The sequence below is a fragment of the Centropristis striata genome, chromosome 3, assembly GCF_030273125.1.
Source record: "Centropristis striata isolate RG_2023a ecotype Rhode Island chromosome 3, C.striata_1.0, whole genome shotgun sequence".
Lineage (NCBI taxonomy): Eukaryota > Metazoa > Chordata > Actinopteri > Perciformes > Serranidae > Centropristis > Centropristis striata.
This window is the reverse complement of record NC_081519.1, coordinates 9,729,869-9,750,584: the sequence shown is the minus strand read 5'-3', so window position 1 is coordinate 9,750,584 and position 20,716 is coordinate 9,729,869. Positions and strand designations below refer to the sequence as shown.

The 20,716-nt window shown below is 38.9% G+C and overlaps 3 protein-coding genes across 6 annotated transcripts in view; all 3 read right to left on the bottom strand.

The window, feature by feature from the left end:
- Positions 1–1,060: 1,060 nt before the first annotated feature.
- Positions 1,061–10,768, bottom strand: larp4ab (La ribonucleoprotein 4Ab). 2 transcript variants are annotated; one of them, XM_059329816.1, is made up of 15 exons: positions 10,184–10,768; positions 8,345–8,483; positions 7,781–8,027; positions 7,311–7,447; positions 6,503–6,606; positions 6,034–6,144; positions 5,580–5,633; positions 4,607–4,819; positions 4,397–4,500; positions 4,008–4,223; positions 3,710–3,761; positions 3,419–3,568; positions 3,169–3,302; positions 2,895–3,081; positions 1,061–1,596 (listed from the first exon to the last, which is right to left on the bottom strand). In XM_059329816.1, exons 1-15 carry the CDS (start codon positions 10,184–10,186, stop codon positions 1,225–1,227), a joined length of 2,223 nt encoding a protein of 740 aa, XP_059185799.1. In that variant the 5' UTR covers positions 10,187–10,768; the 3' UTR covers positions 1,061–1,224. The 2 variants fall into 2 exon arrangements, with proteins under 2 accessions (XP_059185799.1, XP_059185798.1); XM_059329815.1 differs by having other exon boundaries at positions 3,407–3,568; positions 10,184–10,765.
- A 2,370-nt stretch (positions 10,769–13,138) lies between these two features.
- On the bottom strand, positions 13,139–16,085 carry pfdn5 (prefoldin 5). Its single transcript, XM_059329556.1, has 6 exons — positions 15,937–16,085; positions 14,662–14,764; positions 14,284–14,315; positions 14,096–14,170; positions 13,891–13,996; positions 13,139–13,533 (listed from the first exon to the last, which is right to left on the bottom strand). Exons 1-6 carry the CDS (start codon positions 16,000–16,002, stop codon positions 13,448–13,450), a joined length of 468 nt encoding a protein of 155 aa, XP_059185539.1. The 5' UTR covers positions 16,003–16,085; the 3' UTR covers positions 13,139–13,447.
- Positions 16,086–17,017: 932 nt separating this feature from the next.
- The window catches only part of espl1 (extra spindle pole bodies like 1, separase), a 16,301-nt gene continuing 12,602 nt past the window's right edge, over positions 17,018–20,716 (bottom strand). For all 3 annotated transcript variants that reach the window (XM_059330217.1, XM_059330219.1, XM_059330218.1), the window contains exons 26-32: positions 20,270–20,419; positions 19,970–20,146; positions 18,950–19,054; positions 18,736–18,851; positions 18,558–18,641; positions 17,611–17,775; positions 17,018–17,525 (exon numbers count right to left, since the gene is read on the bottom strand). In XM_059330217.1, the coding sequence (XP_059186200.1) occupies positions 17,324–17,525; positions 17,611–17,775; positions 18,558–18,641; positions 18,736–18,851; positions 18,950–19,054; positions 19,970–20,146; positions 20,270–20,419 (999 nt within the window). In that variant the 3' untranslated portion in view covers positions 17,018–17,323. The remainder of the gene's footprint in view (positions 17,526–17,610; positions 17,776–18,557; positions 18,642–18,735; positions 18,852–18,949; positions 19,055–19,969; positions 20,147–20,269; positions 20,420–20,716) is intronic.

Below are 20,716 nucleotides of genomic sequence, written 5' to 3'. Positions count from 1 at the left end.
AAAATTAATCTCAAACATTTTGTCACCAATCAAAATGATGCAGTTAACCAATGTCACCAAATCAAGAAGCCAAAATTTTGTCTTGTGAAGGAAAATCTATTTTTTTCCTCCTGAAGTCTCTCAGATCATCTAATTTAGATGCAAATCCTCGTTACCACTTAAAGACAGCTTATTCTTCAAGATCCATCACCTCGCTCTTAAAAGTTTCCTGACACAAAATGCAACACTATCCATATAAGAAGTCGGGCCTGTTATCAAAGTCAAGCCCAATAATTTTGCTTTGTGAGACACAGAGATTCTAGACATATGATAAAAAAAAGGGAGACAGACTTTCTGCTCCTGCTTACATCTAATAACCCTCAGCAACAGTGGGTTATTTGGCTCAAAACTGCTCTACAACTTCTTCTAGATATATGGATTTGCACAGGAGTTACATCACTGATCAGATCCAGCGATAAAGCAAAAATAAGCTGATCTACTTGAGTAATAATACAGGGCTTATGTCTAATGACAGTAGCATTGATATATCATTAAAATCATTATATGATACAATGGTCTGAATCCATGCAACCTCATAATCATAATTTGTAGATCATTTCTACATAAATGATGTACTTTCGTCAATGCTTTTCATCAAAGTTGAAACCTTCTGTAGTTAATCTCACACCCCACTGTTTCTATGACTCTGCCACGGATTCAACATTTTACACCTCATTAGTAATCATATATCCTCGACTTCGATGCAAAACAAATTTGATTTAAAAAATAAATAAAAAACTCAAGATAAATCACATGCCAACAAAAAAAAAAAAACATATGTGCCTCGTCTGTTATTTTGGATGTTGACAGTGCTTGCTAAATGTTAGACTACATTATATTTAAGTTACAAGATCTTTTCTCCCTATCACGCCCCTCTAAACACACTCACACACACACACACTACAGATTTAACCTGTTTATGGTTGCATCTTTTGAGAACATCGTTATGATACTACTTTAAGTAAAGTATGTTTTATGAATTCTGTAAGCAGACTATATTCATTGTACTTAAAGATATCTGCTCAGTCTTTGTCAATAATTTCAGGTCAGCAACAATATTAAGATTCTTTGAAAAGGTTTGTCAAATGAAATATATTCATCTGTCTATTTACATATATTATATATTTACATATATATTTTTCATTTCTGATATTGTTCATATTTTATAGGGTCCTTTTTCTTTAGTTATTTTGGTGACCTTGGGGGAATGTTCTGTTCTTTCCCACTGCGTTTGGGTCCCCGGTGTGGGGAGAAAGGTTTGCCAGTGTTCAGGCCTCTCTGATACTCCCGACTCTTCAGTCCTCCGTTTCTGACTTGGCCATTCGCCCCTCTGAAGGAGCGTAAAGGTTGACGAGGGGGTCTGTTGTCTCTGGGTTTCCGTGGTTGGTCTGTAGTGTACTTGGAGTTCGGCCGAGGCTCCTCGACCCTGTTGACCTTGAGCTCTTGCAGGGGTTGGCTGGCTGAGGAGGCAGGAGGGGAGGAAGAGGGTGTCTGTGCTGGTGGCGGTTCCTTGGCCAGCCTCTGGCACACCTCTGCATAGCTGAGCTTCCTTTCCCCCTGGTAAGACAATAATGGGTTATAATTTTAGATCAAGATGTAAAATAAATTATCCAAAAAACACATTTTTTTTTCATATTTTGTGTTTATTACACATCAATGATACGGTTATCACTAAGATCAATGGCTGAGAAGTTGATTATGCTATAGTGGTAGTTTTTGAAGTTGCTTGAGGTGTTTTTACTAATTAGGGCCCGAGCAGGCAACGACCTGCGAGGTCCCTATTGTATTTCGAATGATTATTCTTTTTTAAATTATTTTTCTTGTCCCCAAATGATCGCATTTTTCACTGCCTGAACATACCCCAAAACTCATGAAACTTTAAATATAAGTCACACCTGGCGAAAAATTTTATAATCATCATCAGTCATCCTGAATTTCCACCACTAGATGGCGCTATAATATAGGAAAGCGGGTTTAGGCTAATAACTCCCACATACGTTATCAGGCCACATTCAAAAAACAGGCCACACCCATTTTCGCCTAGAGTTTTTTTTTCCCGCAAATTAGCGAAATGTCGTAAACCTACTTTTTCGAACTCCTCCTAGGCAATTTCATCGTTTTGCACCAAGCTTTGCACACAACATCTATGGACCCTCATGACAAAAAGTTAAAAAAGAATTTTGATTACCCAAAGAATACTCAAGTTATTAAATAACAACTTCCTGCAGGTGGCGCTATTATCAACACAAAACACGAAGTGTTGCATATCTCCACATTGGTGTGTCTGAATGACATGAAACTCAGGTTACTACCTAGGCAGCGCTCTTTAAATTGAAGTATGATATATCTCCACATTGGTTGGTTGGATTAACACCAAATTTGGTATACTTATTGTCAATGCTCTCCTGAGGATAACCCTTGAAGATTTTATTGATCGGCCCCTAGGTGGCGCTCTGGCGGCAGTTTAATTTAATATTTGGCACTGTGCCCAGACCATAACACTTAAGGCAATGAAATTCATAGGGGTGGTATAGACTGGCCCCTGTAACGCACACACCCCGACGGCAGCATGCCCCGACACGCGTGTACTGCGAGGGCCCGTTCAGTACTGCGCGCAGTCCTAGTTTGACTTGTTTTCTGCCTCTAAAAACACAAATGAATCCATGTAAAGTGCTGTGAATCCCAGCTGCAATCAAAGGAGCAAGCCAATTTCATACCAGTTTTATATTATGCTTCATGTGATTTGGTACAATAAACAAAGCACGGTCAGGGGTTTCAGACTGACCTATGAGTCAACAGGGAGGTATGTTGCTGTGAGCTAATGTGGAACTCCTGTTGAGAAAAGCAAGCCTTACCAGGTCTGAAGTTGGAGATGCTGGAGTTGGGGGAGGTGGTGAAGGTGCTTCGGTAGAAACGGACTGGCTGCTGGTGGACGAAGCAGGTTCAGAGGCGGTTGGGGAGGCAGCTGGTGGGGACGAGGTGATGTTTTCCTTTGGAATAGCAGGTACAGCTTTATCCTCTTCCTTTTCTGGAGGCGGAATGCTAAATCGACATAAGAAGTAGAAGTCATTTTTTCTGTATGAGGTATTTTTATGTACAGACATTTCATAAGGTTGAAGTAAAGTTTACCTTAAGAATGGCTGTGCCGCTGGGACCGGTGTCACTGGAGCAGGTTTATCAACCGGGGTGACAGGATCTGGTTTGCTTACAGCTTCTTCAGAGACATTTGAGCGACGGGTTTCGTTAACCTTCTGGGTCACAGGCTGAAATGATCAAGAATTTAAAATGATTTGCATTAATACAACTGTAACTTAAAGGACGCTAACACTCTCCAGAGCTATTAAAGAGGAGAATTTTTTTTTTTTACCTTGTTTGTCACCTTTAGACCACGCACAACATCAGAAAGACGCATCTCAGGCAAAGTTTCTCCCCGCATACTGACCACAGATCCAGGCAATGGAGGAAAATTGGAAGCTGCCAGGTCAAACTTTGGTGGTGGTATCTTAGCCTCCATCAAAGGGACAGGCCTCTGCAATTTTTAATCAAACATAAGATAAGTACTATGTGAAGCTTGCTACACAAGTACTTTACAGACAGACAACTTTTTGATATCAAGATACAAACTCTGTGGTCTACTCAGAAAATTATATATAAAAAAAAATATTCTGACCGTAGTATTTTCATCTTCTCTTTTCCTCCTCATGCCTCTGTGGCTTCCTCTCCTACAATGGAAACAAGCCAATTAACATTAGACGGTTTTAAATGTTACAGTTACTATGCAATGGGTGGCATTTGACTGGAACTGAACTAAAAATCTAGACAACACAACTTTCAGAGGTGAACACAAAGTGACAGGGTAAGATACAAAAAATTAAAATTACTCATAATCTGTAGCACACACCTCAATGGGCATTAGGCTGTGAATCTTCAACCCTATTATGTTAATGAGCAGGATAATATTCACTCACCTGCCCCGTGCAGCCCCGCTCAGATATCCACCCGGTATGGTGGTCTGTGGAGTAGTGTCTTTAAGGCCGAAAGAGGGCAGAGAAACTGAAGTGGTCCCTGATGTCTGGAGGGGCTGTGGACTCAAGGGACCAGTCAGAACATCCATCAAGGGCCCCCGAGCCAAAGAGGAAGAAGGGGGTATGTCTCCGGGTCTAGGGTGACCCTTACCATGGTTTCTGGGATACACAAGGGATGCACATTTCTTATGAATCAATGACACCTCTTACAAGTAAAAGCGCATTTGGATACTTTTAGCAAAATAATATATTTTAAGATGCTTCAAAAGTGATATATATTCGATTAAAGAGAGTTGATTGAGAGTTATTATGTCATCATGACTGGCACCTACTGGTTTCTGCTTGTTGGTCGAAGGGTGTTGATGGAGTTTGAGTTTGCTTTGTAGTTTCCAGGAGTGGTGTAACCATTCATGAATCCACTGTGCGGGAAAGGCGCCTGGATATCACAACAGCAGTGGTAAATCAAATTAGACAAGAAGCTCCATAAAAGTGTCTCTGATGCTCTGGACAATAAACATTCTACGATACTTTCAGGTTCTTACCAGTGGTGTTTCAAAGTAAGGCATGACTGAAGGGTTCCAGGAGGGAGTCACTACAGGGTATACAGGGTACTGCTGCGGAGGGCTGTACGGCTGCTGCATGTAGACTGGGGAGCCAAACTGAGCCTGTGGTTGGGCATGCTGAGTGTACACACTTGAGTCCACACTGCGGAAGCCGTTCTTACCAAAGAATGTGTTAATGGCCTTAATGCGGGCCTGTGGGGAGGAAGACCGAAATAACACATTTAGTAATGACTGCTACAAGTCAAGTAGCGACACCTCTGTTAGATCTGACCATTGTCCTTTAGTCCCCTCAGATCTCATAATCTCACGGTCATTAGGTCATACAACACTGCACTGACTAGGGGAAAGAAGGGGGGAGGGAGTGAGGAGGAGAGGGAGAGTAAAAGAGGATGAGGGAGAGGGAGAGGGAGAGTAGAGGTAGAGCATAGACATAGATTGATTAGAAGCTGCAGATTAAAAGTTCCTCCCAGCCAGACACAGTGCATATGGGTCCTTCCAAGCGCGATACTGATCATCACTGGGGTTTAGACAGGACTGAAAATACAGCCCTATTTGTTTTATCTGGGGCACACAAGGTCAATTTAAAGTCCAGCTGAAAAAGCATGTATTAGAAGCCTGAAATACAAAAGGTAAATGTCACAATGTGATAAGAAGGAATATCAATGTGCCTGTAGATAAAGGTGGGCAACAGTTCTGACAAACACCTCCTTGCTTATCAAGTCTCTGTACACACAAATCCCAAGGTCACTCCTGGGACTACGGCTTAGCCAGAGAGTAGAGACGTGACAGCTGACCACACAACTATTCTTGTGTAACACAAAGCAAGCTGGGTTCCATGCTACTGTCTAAAATAGAACCAACATTGAGCAGTGATTCAGAAAAAACAGTGTTAACTGAGTGGTGTACTAAGTATAGTCAAATACTGGTTATGCATTTCAGTGACAGAACTCACCATGATTGGTTTTCCCTGGAATGTTTTCACTTCCTCTCTTAGGTACTTGTAAGCCTGAGGACAACCAAATGTTCACACATGAATATAAGAAAGTCTGCCTTGTTCCCTTTCAAGTCACTCACAGGGCATCTGTGTGATGTTCAGCGTTTATAACTGTAAACTTGTTACTTGCACATAAGAGGAAGTTACTGTAACAAGTTGCATTATTTATTGAAAGCACTTATCCTGAACTATAAGCAAACTACTGTCCTGCTAATGGACTTATTATGAGATCCAAATCGTCACTGAAGTTACCTTTGGTTTTAAACAATAATGGAACCATAGCAAAAAACAGCTACATCTAAATGAATATTTTTATATTTGTAAAAAGAAAAACATGAATGTATTTTAACATAATGATTATACAGCAAGTTGATCAAAAACAAGCCTGGTATTTATTGATGTGGAGACGTACCTCTTGTGCATCCATGTCGGACTGAAATGTTATGTACCAGTTGCTGTTGTGTGCAAACTCGGCGCTTAACACTTTTGGACAGTTTTCACTCTTAAAGAGAGCCTCCACTTCCTGTAAAAGAGATGCAAGGCATACATTATAAATTTCTGCCTCACACAACATTTTCCATCGGGTAACCTGCATGTTTTATAATAATAGCTTGTCAATAAGCACTGATATATACCCACGACAACAAATTAATCCACAAAGTTTCTTCTAAGCATGGTGTGTTCACTGGTGTGTAAAAAGGGTGGGTTAAATGTAGCAAACAACAAAATGTATTAAGTCAGGTACTACGCAGCACTGTCTGTATCTGATCAAAGCCTGAGCAAGTCTGAGCATGTCGGAGCACCTCGCTTGTAGGATTTACTGTAGATGGGTGGGTCTTGTGTAGGACTGTTTTTAGTATGTAGTATGGAACTTTCTTTACCTCAACTGGTGTAGTCTCTGGTACCTCTCTCAGTATAATGATGCAGCGACTGTGGTTCGGCCGAACCTTCTCTCCAGCTTCATCAACTTGCACCGTAGGAGAGGCTGTAAAAAGGACACAACCTCAATTAAGTGTTCTCATCTTCTCTACGTAACTTAGAGCCCCAAATACACCTACATAGTGTGCCGTTTGAGAACATACAACTACAAACACTGAGTGCCAATTCTGCTCAGCTTTCTCAGTGTCCTTATCAACACAGGAAAACTTGGATTGAAAAAAAAACAAAAACATGAACAGCAAACAGATCAGACTGTTAAGCTAAAAACACCCTTCGGGGTTTACACTGGAAAAATATTTAGCAGAAATAGAGGGGAAGCATCACAGGCAAGAACAAGCTTCTCACTTTATACAGAAACCTCAGACACAATGGCTAAAGAGACCTCACCCATCAGCAGAAAACCACTGTGGTGGCAACATCATGCTGTGGGGATCTTAGCAGTTACACACTGCATTTAATTGTTACTGGTGACGGGTGGATCCTTGCATCATCTGCTCTGTTGTCAACAGTTTACTAGGTGACCGCTCTAAACAATAGCTTCACAGATTATGTTTACAGCTTTTGCAGCTATTATAATATTTGTCAGTGTTCTATGGGGTGATAGGTGTTTTTTTGTTATAAATTGATTCAAGTCCATTTAAGATCAGAGAGTTTTAAAGTTTTCTGTTTTCTATTCTGTCCATCAACTAAAGCGTCAGTGAATCTAAAAAACATTTCTAACAAACACAGGCAGAACTGCAGCATATTTACCTCGCAGTACATCCAAAATGAGGTCCATGTCCGTAGTGAGGGCCTTGATGTCCTCCATGCAAGCAATGGTCCAGATGGGAACAAACTGATCCTTGTCCATCTGGGATATCAGGTACATGTCCTTAGATAGGTTCTCTCTGCAAACAGCCAAAAAAAAACAAAACATACAAATTGTAAAATATGTTACAAGTTAAATTCAATCAATGACTGCATTGCCCTAAATGAGATCACTTTGGGTTTACTAATATACTCCACTGAGGAATTGGCTGAATCTTTACAGTTATGAAACACATCCTAAGCCAATTCAAATATTCATTACTGGTGTTATTCTTGTTTGCTCTATGGACAAATACATACATATGCTATAACATGTGCAGTAAAATATGTAAGGGAAAATATGAGTGTAATAAATACATCCAAACAGTTGCAATTTGAATAAAAACAATGTTGAACATTGCTTCACTTCTCACCTAGAAAAGCAGAACTCAAGCTGCTTCTTCAAAGACTCTCTCCGGCTCTCTTCTGACATTGGTTGTTCCTTAGACACATCACCATCTGTGGCTGATTCACATTGCGGGTCAAAGACTACATACACCAAGTCAGATTGGTCAGTGCCATTCACAATGCCCTCAGTGGGTACAGGGGCATAGTCAGGAGTGCCATCAGGATATTCGCCATCATAGCCTTTTCCCCCTGAAGAGGGAACATCTGGGTAACCTAAGACAGAGGGGGGAAGGAACAATGTTTGTGAAATAACTGTCATGTTTAGATAACAGCATCTAATGCTCTAAACAAACATGCTTTGTCTTTGTTGCATAACCCAGAGGCCAACGGTTTCCTCAAATACATTGTCTGTATGTAATTATCCTGTAAGGATAAGTAAATATTATACACATCTATAGGTTTCACGCAGAGTCTATCCCTATATGCGAGTGCTGTACCAGTGCAGTTAGGACAGGGATTTGGCTAAAATTAAAGACGTGGGGGGAAGATGGAGATACAACCTCTGTACACAGAACCGAATTAGCTCATACCGTCATTCATCTCAGTGGGAGGTGGGTAGCTCAGCAGCCAAGGAGAATCATCGGTCCCTTCAGGGAGGTCATTCTGGTGTGCAGGGATCTCCTGCCAAACTTTAGCATTGGGGTTCAGACCTGCTCCCTTTGTGGTAACCTGCATATTTATGAGAAAATACTGTGAGTTGCAGAAAATAGTTTGGGGTACATATAATACAAAGAAAGTAACAAGAAACACAATAATGACGTTTGAGTAGGAAAGCAGTATTTTGATTTGTTTGTTTTTGAAACAGTGAGATTTTAAATAATGGGATATAATGTGTTAAGTCTAACACGCAGATGTGTGGAGTTCACTGCTATGCAAATTATTTTAGACATGAGGGGGAGAAAAAAAGTGTATCAAAACCGTTTTAGTTTCTAACAGTTGTGCAGGGTGGAAATGTTAAATGGTGTTTTGTACAAACTACAAACAAAGCATCTTTGCATAAGCAACTTCACACTACAAAAGAACAAATTATCAAATAAACACCCTCTTGAGAATCATTGCTTAAAGTTCACTCTTCAAACAAGATTATTTGTATAACATCTGTTGCTCAAAATAGCGACATAAATCTAAAACAAGGACATGCATCAGATTCATATAATTTATATTAGAAACCTAGTTATTCACACATTCCTTAGTTACTACAACTCAACATCATACCTCAAAATAACAGCACAGCATTCATAACTGACTCCCTTACTACATCATAGCCAATCCAATGAATGAAGCTGGTTCATCCGAGATCCCATAAAGCAGTTTTGCACCCTTGAAAGGCCTCAGCTTTTCACACCCAAACATCTAACATTGAGTTTTCATTGGCTTCCTTATCTCTCTTACCCCGCCTCTCAAACGGTCACATGTTACCATACATGGCGCAAGTCCGCCTCTCAGCCTCAGCGTGACTTCACCAAGGCATTTTGACCTGTCATCCATTAGAAACCCTCGAGTGTGCTACAGTCACTGATGCTAATCAAATACACGAATCGTGTCCTGCAACCTTTCAGTCCAAACTAACCCAAATGTGCTTACAATTCAGTGGCTATGTGTTTGCGCTAGAGCAGAACCGCGTTGCTCTGGGGGTCGGGAAGAAAAGAGCACATGGTGCCCGACGTGCCCACACAACCATTTGCGACGATATTCAAATTAACTTCTAACCATGTCCGACTAAATAAAAGTGAATGCTAGATAAGAAGCGTTTGTGGTTGGTTAATCAATAACTACATCATGCCCACATTGTTCTCCTTTCTAAGTTACCGTCTCCGCGGCGTTTTGCCATGACCTTTATCACGGAACTCTGATAGCCGTATAGCTACAGTTGTGTAACAGCTAACATTTAACACAAATCACGTGTAGTATTTAGTCGCTACACATGAAACGTAAATACATCAAACTATATATTTAGAGCCGCTTGTAATGCAGCCAAATGTCCATTTCTCCTATGTAATACCTTCCATAACACGTGTTAGCAGGGTAAGCTTGTTTGGTACTCTAACGTTACCATATTGTGACTGCCGACTCCATAAATACCTGCCTTTAGCTAACTAGCTTAAGTTTACTAGCAGACCAGTTGGAACCGGCCTCACTTGTCCTACACTAAGCTAATTTGTTTGACAAGTTGATAGTAACATATGATTTACTGTCCGTGTAAATAAAAGAAGTCGGTTTTCAGAGCATGAATGCTAATAAGCAGCTAAAAGTTACTAGTGTAAGTGTAGTAAAGCATTTTACTCGGGCTTCACACAACACGAGTCAAAAGGGAGGAGGACGCAAACAGGTTGTTAGCTAGCGTGTCCTCTCCCAGGCCCAGAACTCACCATGCTGCTTCGATCCTCGCCTTTGTATGATGTCCTCCTCAGCTACGGTAGATTTGATCCCCCAGTTGGTTTTATTCTTTGCTTCAACTCCTCACAAATGTTGACCGCACGAGTTCAGAGTGGCCAGTTGTCGTAACCGTCTCCCCGGTAACGATATTCAAACGAACGTGCTCGGTGCGTCCGCGCGGAGTCAAAAAGCTTCTAATTTATAACACTAACAGTTGTTTCAATGTTTAAGTAAAACAAAACATCCTCCATTCGACAAATGTGCTATTTAAGCTCAATTCCGCATCCCTTCAAGTCCGCTTCGAGGCGCCGCTCATCCAGCATGTGACAGCAGCCTGCGTCTTCTGTCTGCCACCGTCCGTCCGTCCCTCAGTCCCGACAGGCTGCACTCCGCCTCCACGGTGCTCACCACCCAGCCAGGAGGACACGACCCCGCACACACTGTGACACGGGCAAACTTTCGTCCTTCAGCAGCAGCTCGAGTCCACAGCCGAGAACTGTGTCTTTAACCCTCTGGAGTCCATCTAGTTATTGAAAGTACACGTTTTATTTACAGTTATAACTTTATTTATATATGATGATGTCGACAAGCTGAGAAAGCCAGTTGAAAGTGCAATCATAGGAGCTTTCACAGTGTGCCATTTATGTTTCCAGTCCATTTTTAAAATGTGAATTTTCTTTCTACAATGAAAGATATTACTATTTTTAATTTACATGCAAAAAGACTGTTTGTAGTTTTATTATTTGTTCTGCTGTTTTTGTGTGTATAAATGGTAAAAATAAAAATAAAAATGGTACATTTCCATAGAAACCTGTGTCTTTTATTTGTATTTTTGGTTCCTGGCAGCTTTATACTTTAATTAAAATAAAATGAAAAATCTGACTGATAGCCAAGTTTGTGTCGAGAAAAAGGAGCCATGCATGTGATGTATAAGGATAGACTGAAAGATGCTAAACAGAGACAGAAATGAATGCATAGGAAGTTGACAAATTTGAAGCAAAGTCTCCTGGACTTCAGAGGTTTAAACTTATCTTTTTTCCCCCCACTCTGCATGTTCACTTTCTATTCGGAGTTAGATGTTATACAAATCAAACTGTGATATTTGCTGCCATGACTTTTAAATGCATGAAAATATCATTACAACGTTGTTGTTTTTCAGATCGTCACAGATAGTGTGGAACAAGCTACATTATGCTTTTATAATAATTATGACATTGTTGACAAAATTGTGTTATAAACATAATGGATAATAGGGTTGTTGTTTTTTAATGAGTTTGTTGTTGGGACAAGAATAGTGTAGCACCATAGGTGACTATGAACAAAAAACAAAAGGTGCCAATTGACAAATTAAAGGAGACTGGATTGAATAATTTTAACCATTTTGTTCTGCTTTTAGACAAATTGCAGGGGTTATAAATATATTTAACCTTTAACCTTGACAGCTAATTTGTTTGCATATCAGGAAATGCATGAAGTAACATTCCTGAACTGATGATCCATTAAGTGTAAACTACTCAGTCATACTCACTTCATCCGTTATGTATGGTGAGCAACAGGGATTGCTAACACATCATGCATTTATTTATGTATTAAGTCATCATGAGTTATACATTAGTTGAGCATTTCTCAAGTATGTAATTTGTAATCTTTTTATAAAGTGTTACGGAAAAAGGGCAGAACAGTTCAAGGCTGATAAAGTACTGTAAAGTACAGCTGATAATACACACTGTGAAGATTTTTAAAAGATCAAGTTCAATTTAAACCATTTTAAAATAACCCAATGTTCAACAATCATACTTTTAGAGAATACAATTGCCAGAAGATGCATGAAGGTTTGGTTTCAGTTTTTGGGAATTTATACATGAAAACAGAAAACAGAAGAATTAAAGGCTGTTTGTGTGGAAAATGTAATAAGCATGTCTTGATATAAGATGATATAAATTGTTGGACTATAACGGATTTGCACAGCAAGCACTAAGTATAAATTAGTGCTAATCCAACTAAGTATAACTACTCTGCACTCATGCAGTCACAGATGCCTTAAAGGCTTGGAGCACTCTCTCTCTGCACATTGTCATCACAGACCAGACCAGCCTGTTCAGTGACAGACTGCTGCTCCCAAGGACCAACACAAACAGGCTGGAAAACTCCTTTGTCCTGTGCCATTGAACTGTACAACATATATATATATATATATATATATATATATATATATATATATATGAAATTTATAGAAATGTATAAATAAAATAATGAAAGGATCCATAAAAACATGAGAAACAGATGTGCAGCCCAGCAGTCCTTGTCCTGCCCTTCTCCCACCCCCTGTGTCAAAATTGGAGTTGTACAGTTCGATGACATGGGACAAAAAGGAGTTTTCCAGCCTGTTGGTGTTGGTCCTTGGGAGCAGCAGTCTGTCACTGAACAGGCTGGTCTGGTCTGTGATGACAATGTGCAGAGAGAGAATAACATGAGGTCACTGACTGAACACAGCCACACCTGAGAAGAGGTGGAGTCATCTGTGGGTTCACCAGCAGTGCACCATATATATATATATATATATATATATATATATATATATACATACACACATTACTTACGATTGGTATTATCTTTAGTGTGAAGTGTGTGACCTTTTAGCCTTTTATCATTTGTTATGTGGTGCTATACTGCTGCTGGAATCAGAATTTCCGTGGTCTCCTCCCAAAGGTAGGTGGGTGGGTGGGTATCTATCTATCTATCTATCTATCTATCTATCGTAGCTCTCACCGCCTTATTCCAGAGCAGTCTAATACACTACTTATAAGTGAAAACACCTGTGTATGTCTGCAGGGCCTTAAAACTTGCGTTAAAGAAGATGCATTAACTGACATTTGGAAAAATGCTTACAAAGGTCTTTGTAGTGGACCCCACTGATAAATACACAACAACAAAAAACAACAACAATGTTTCTTGAATGTACAGCAACCTCTTTAATTATGCAACCTAATCGAACACCCAATTAAATTCACTTAAATTTGACCAAGTACACATGACTGCTTTAACATGACAAAGGCCAACTTAAAATTTACTGGTGACAAGGTTTGTGCACTGACTTCAGATAGAAACAATCAAAAAGGGAAATATTTACGTAACATGCCTTCGTTTTAATGGTGGAGGGCATTGTCTTGTTCTACAACAGCAGGTGTGAGTTATGTGCACACAAACTTAAAAATCCACCCCGACCCAATCATGAAGAGTTCAAACAGGTGTTGTCATTAAGCCTTGGTGGGTCCGACCATCTGTGATCCCTGCTGGCTCTGTTGTAGCTGCTGGATCTTCACGTTCATCACTTCAATCACAGCTGTAGGAAAGAACACAATGTGTAAAATAAATAGTAGTTGGAAAATTGTCAATAAAAATCCAAATAATTTACAAGAGAACTGCACATAAAAATGAGTAAATAACAAAGCATTACATTTTAGTAAAAGTATATGTAAGTTGAGTGAATATACGTTTTTAATGATTTGCAAATAAACCCCAATGTAAAATAGCTAGTATTTAACTTAAACATATTAATGATATAACATATCAATTATATTAGTTAAAATGCAAAGGAATTATAGCATCAGCACATTTTTCGATATTCAAAGCCAGATATTTTAATATTTAGTGAAACAATAAGAAGAAAAATATATCTATATTAAAAAAAGCAGTTTACCTTGTTTCATAGCATGTTTTTCCTGAAGGGCTGGCTGAATTTTCTCTATCTGCTTTGTGAGGAAGTCTATTTTGCGTTTGAAGAATGCCTTCGAGTCTTCCACACTCTGCAGAGACATACACAGATAAATAAAATGTAACATTAGATGGTTCATCTCAGTAAAAGATTAAATGATTTATGGACTTTCAAATGTCAATATATTTGCCTTTTCAACATAGTATCCTGTCCCCACGTCGACTAAAACATTTTCCACGTCATTTAATGTTCCAGGGACGTACATCTGAGAAGAAGAAACGTCAAGGAAAAGTATGCATGTCTCAAGAGACACAACTTAATTTAAAGCACATTACACTTATATCAGCAAAACATTATTCTGGTTGTTCTGAAGGATACAGAGCTGGTAAGAGGCACGAGCAGTTCTTTCCCTGTAGGACAGAGGAGAGAAAGAGGGAAAAATTAACAAATGATCAACTTTAGCTGCAGATTTAAAGATGCGGGGGATCATTTTATGATGCAAACTTAAAGCACAGAACTCCATGCAACACACTGATGCAAAGTAAGCACTCTAGAGGGGATGATAACAGAGACTAAGCTGCTCAGGGTTTTCTATATGCATCGATTATCACCATTTCAAGATATAAGAAGCAGGTAGCCTTATCTATCATACCGAATGAAGAGCCACTGTTGAGCTAAACATGTTTTTATCACTCATTCCAGTCACTCTGTTAAAAGACTGCTGGGGCAGAAAGTCATTAAACACATTTTACTCACCTTTGTTGTTTTTGTTCAGGACGTTCATACTATCTTTTGCTTCAACATATTTTGTCTGGACAACTTTGAGCTGACCTATTGACGACGTCAAGAACTCGATCTCCTGCAAAACATTAACATGTATACAATTACATACCCGCATGTTTAAGTGGTACAATAGAGAATGTGCCTTGGAGAAAAGTCTGGTCCTCTCCTCTAAAGTGTTTCTTATAATTTCTAATAAAGTAACATTTAAATTAATTCACAGATTCTACCCAGCAAAATCTTTCCTTCAGCAGTATAAACAGGGCAATGAGTCTGACTGCTCATTTTGTAAAAATTAAAATGTTTCAAATTTATTTAGCAATTTTCTTATGTTGAGAATTTTGGTCTAACATCCTGAAGTTTACACACAAAAGAACATTTAATTGCAGATTTTTATTCTTGTTTCAAATGTTGTTGTTTTTTTGCTATTTTAAGTGGTTTTCTTGATAATGTTTTTGGTTATTATAAAGAAAACTGTGAAAAATGGCTAGATATCAGTTCTTAAACTAAACTCTTATGAGCTATTTTTGTTGTTATCATTATATTTGTTCAAACAAATGTACCTTTAGTTGTACCAGGCATTAAAATGAACATGAAAATTATGAAAACACTGGTCTAATATTTTTTTTCTATGACCGTATATAATATTTAAATACGTCAGCCCTATTTTGATTGAAGAGCCTTGTCGTTATTGGTTCTGTCGCACTTGTATGTCCTATATGTAGCCATTATGCTGTCTTTAATAAGTGTAAAAATAAATTATATATAAAAAAGGCGTGTCCGCATTTACAACCTTCTGATACTATGAGGTAGAAATAATTATATTCTAATGAAGAAATCAAACTTTGCAGGCTTAAAAAAACAAACATTGACATGTACAAACAGCGGCCGTTAGAATAATAAAGTGACCACACCTGTCAGCTGTCCCATTCAACAACAATGTACCGCTAGTCGTCAACTCAAACGCACTAAACTACTATATGAACAACTAAAAGTGCCCACATATAACATTTCAAAGCCATTTTATCGCTGCTGTTGAAGTGTGCAACACGATGAAGAACAGATAAAGTGATCAGTTCACACGCCTTGTGTGTCGAATAATTAATGACCGTTCGTACGGTTAGCTTCAGATGTGCTAGCTAGCTGCACATCTGAAGAAAACCTCCAGTTTTAATTCAGACCATCGCCCTAATGAAGTCAACATAGCTCAACACACTCACAATTAATATACACTAAAGGTTTTCATATTACCTGATCTAGTTGGGTTTTCAGTCCCTCTAATTGAGGCAGGGAGAGATCTGTGAGATTCACCGCCATGTTGGAAGCGCGTTGCCAAGTGACCCTGCGTGAATGTGTTTCCGGGTGACGAGACTGGCGATCACTTTTCTGACACTGCTCCCCGCTGTGGACAGAACACGAACTACACCTGCTTCTTTACCAGCACTGTTTATTAAATCAGCTAGAACAAATTTTGTTGGAAAAATATTATGCGTTTTTTCATTACACCAGCTCAAAAAAGATACAGTGGAGCTGGATATGCCTGCTGGAGGTCTGGTATAGAAGGAGCTAATCATTTCCATGTTTTCTGGAACTGTCAAATTATTCAAAGGTATTGGGTTGAGATTCATCATCATGTGCATAATGTGTTCTCAATTGTTTTCCCCTTTTTATTAGGGCCCGAGCAGGCAACTGCTCAAAAAAAAAAAAATCCTCAAAAAGTAAAAAATGAATAAATAAATAAAATCAGCTGTAACAGCAGGGGTAGGCAACCTGTTGTTTTGACCAAACAGCTATATGGAAATTAATTTAAAAGAAAAGTTATGTTTGCATTTTAAATCCCATTTATCGTTTTCAGCCTACAGTGATCTTTACATTTCCCAAATGTTTAAAAAAAAACTCACGTGCCTCTTTGCCTAATACTGATTTGCCAATCTATTGCTATAGATCTCAATTTTTTTTTTTAAAAGAAAGGTCTCAGGAAAACAGATTTATTTTCTTTCCCCATCAGTGCATCTTGCTCATCGGTATGCTTGATCTGTGGTGAGAAATTGACAAACTGCTTTCATTAAAAGGCTCAAAGATGTTTAGCAGCTCCAGGTAGAATCCTCTTCTTTGGCTCTATTATGGAAAGTGTTGCTGACCCCACATGGTTGTTAAACAATATCAGTTTGTGTTGTTGTCAGATCTATCTTGCTCCTACAGTAAATTGGTTTTAATCCAAATTATAGCAACTTGTTCACAGTTCACACAGCACATGCTCCTATTTTGGAGAAGATAATGATATAAACAATGTTTTCAGCTCTAACCAATTTCAATAACACAGATACTGCCATTATATTAGAACACCTTTATTTAGAAAAAATGTTAAATCAACACATTAAAAGTGCTTTAAAACACTTTAAAATGAGCAAGATATTTCATCACAGAATAAAAACACTTGTTTAAAAAATGTAAGCATTGGTTTAAATAAAGAAAAGACAGGACTTTAATCTTGCCAAAACCTGCAAAAAAACAGATTCAACTTTAAAATAAAGTCATGTCCTGCAGCTCGCTTGATGATGAAATTACACTTTACACTAACATACTGTATAGATTGTTTACATCTCGTTTTTATTAGAGGTTTGGTTTACCAGCCCCTCTACTGCAGGTGAACTGGTAAGCCATAGACCACAGGTGCAGCTCCTATGAGGTGTTTGAGGTGTGTGGCCTGACGTGAGGGGCCCATATAATCCAGGAGTGGAGCTCCAGATCCAGCAGATAACCAGGACTCCAACAAGGCTTTGGTGAAGCGATCAATATCCCGATCAGTAACATCCCACAGGTTTCCCAAAACGAAAGGGCTAAGGAGGAGGGAAAATAGAAATGTATTAATAGGACATTATAAAGTGATTCATATTCAACTATAAGTGAAGAAAAATATCTCACCAGCCTGCCATGAGGTAGTTGAGGATGATGCCTTGTCCTTCCTGATCACCGCGCACTGCCAGAGCAGCACTACTGCAGCCAAACAGCAGGGAAGCTGCTCTCATCTGCCGTTTCAGGACTGCCTGGCTGTCGAGGAAACGTGCGCCTGCACCGTGACCTACGTAACTAGAACATCCCGGGATAACAAACATAAACAGAGGATTGTAAGTAAAACACGGTATCAAATTAAAGAGCTGAAAGGAATATAATCTGTTTGCCAATTGCTGAATCCGTGCTTCTTTGAGTTCTTGAAGAGAACAGTTTCTCTCACATAACAAACCCATTTCAAACTCACACAGCTTGTGCAGTATAATTAAAGTCTAATTAATCCAGTTGTAAGCTCCCTTATTCCCACACATATTCAGATGAGTAGTGTGTCTTCAAAAGCATGAGGCGGTTTGTGTAATAGCATCTTAAATATTATGGCTTTAGAGAGAATGCATGTGTTTGGGAAGGGTGAGAAATTGATATACAAATGGTCATTCCATGCAATAAATAATGTATGTAATAAAGTATTATTTAAATATAGAACAAAGTGAATGTATTTTTAGATAATAATAAAGTGTTTAATTTTTTTTTCCTTTTAAGCAAACTGACTTGTTCGTGTGACTTCTGTCACAGTTTGAACAGACAACGCTCTGTTATAGGGCTGCAGTTCATTTCATTCGATTGATCTGCAAATTCAAACGATTAATCGCTTGGTCAATAAAATGTCATAAAATAGTAAACATTTCTGCTTATTGAATATTCAAATAGTTGACCAACAGGCAACAATTTTGATGACCAATTGTTTCAGTTATAATCTGCTACAACAATCTGAATGATTTTGAATCAATATTCTTACCTATAATTGTAAACATCTTTTAGCGTTCTGTTCCCTATGAGGAAACTTAAGATCACAAACTTACATGTATAAATCCTTTGTAGCAACAGCTTCTTCCAGCTGACCCGAATCAGGAGCAACTCCACACACACCATCCCAATCCAGTTGGCTTTAGTGAGAACAGGAATGTAGTAAATGGAGAGAAACCAGTCAGGTGACGGAAAGACAAACATTCAAATTTTGACTGTCACTGTTTGTCTCACCTGGTAAACCATTCCTTGAATCGGTCTTGAGAGTTTCCTAAATTGGCATCAGGGTCCAGCACATAAAACACTTGCTTTGTGTTCACACCTTGCTTCAGGATGGACTTAGAGTCAGTCTAAAAGGGAAGATTTAATTAACAATATCCATAACCACCAATGAATTTAACTGTTGAGTAAATTCCATCTGCACCCCACTAACAGAGCTTCTTCTTACCTCTTTCTGAATGCTCAGTCCAATCAGTGAGTGCAGAGAAGGCATCCTGCTGACAGAGCGAGACCTTAAGATGGAGATGCTCTCCCACGGCAGCTTCTGAAGGTACTGCAAAGGAAGCAGGACAGAAGGCGATATACCTCTATGTTTAAGCATTGTCCTACTTCATAAAGGACATGCTGGGACAGTGCTTTTGGAAGCATTTCCTCTCCCAAAAAAGCCCCTCTATGTGCAAATCAAAACTTAGTATTTTGCAACCTAGAGCCAATATTCCCATGATTTCATGACTAGACTAATGGAGACAAAACATTTTTTAATTGGTCTAGTAGTGAGCGAGTGTGCGGCAGCCAGCAGCTGTGAAACTGGCGATAACCTAATCCTTCGGTACAACTGTGCACCGTCATTTTTTTCTACCTTAAAACGTGGAAAAATAGAGATGGTTCATATTTTTAAGAGCAAACTTAAGACTTCTTTTTTTAATTTGGCTTTTACTTGAACCATTTTTAAATATTTTTCTGCTCATGCATCTTAGTGTTACAACATCTCCTCTTTTATTTATTTGCTATAGTTTATTAGTCTATTAAAAAAAATGTATTCATGCTTTACTTTTTAATTATTTATTTTTATCATCATTATCTTTTTTATCTAGCTTTATTTGTGATTATTATTATTTACACTTTATTTTATCTGACCTTACTTCATTTTTATTTATTTTATCTAATTAATTTCTAACCTGGCTTCAGTGTTTTCTCACTGCTCAACGTTGAGATGGCACTTCCTCAGTTTGTGCTTTGTTTATATTGAGATGGGTTGGATTGAGGGTCAGGGGTGGAGGATGCTTGCTTGTTTCTATGTTTTATTATTATTATTTTATTTTTTATTCCTTTTTAAAAAAAATGTTTTATGTGAAGCACTTTGTGTTACATTTCTCTTGTATGAAAAGTGCTATACAAACAAAGTCTGATTTATTGAAAAATTGAGTCCAGGTTGAAAAATATAGAAGTATCTCTTTGATGAACAAACCTTGTCCAGGATGAGAACTACGTGACCACGTGGCTTTTTAGAAACCTCTTGGTCTTGGAGCTGGGACACTGCTGTGAGGAGAAGCTGCTCGCACTCCGTGTCCCATTGTGAAGAAAATCCCCGAGAAAATCTCTTCAGGTCGTCTTGGGAGAGCACAGGAGAGGCAGACAGCACAGCCTGAAACATAAAAATTAGGAGTTCTGGTTGTTGCTTTGCTCTTTTTCCTGCTGCTTTGTAACCAACACAAAGCAGAAGGTCAGATGCTGTTGCTAAACGCTAAAGCTAAAATCAACACCTCACCTTCAACATTTCCTCGCTGACCGTCACCCCCTTTGCAGACAAAGCTCTGCAAAGCTGCTTGGTGTGTCTGGAGAGCTCAGGATCAATTGAAAGGGGTAGAAGAAAGCTCCTCCAGCATCCCAGCAATCCCTCCATCTCCTTTAACAGTAGCTGAAAGAAAGATGGGAGGTTGTTTAGACAAAATAAACGTGCTTCTGTGGCCTGTTTTCTTGGTCTACATGTCAGACTGGAAGTATGGAGCTTTAAGTGACAGAATGTGAATAATGCAGGCAGACTCATGTGTGTCCCTGCACACATTGTGGGACAGGTGACTAAGAAATTACAAACTGCCCAAAACAGATCTGCCAGGTTAGTATGCCACTGTCCCATAAGAACAAATACGATCAGTATGCACCGTCAGCTTTCCTGGTTAACGGTAGAGAATGGGCTGGCTTTCAATATGACTAT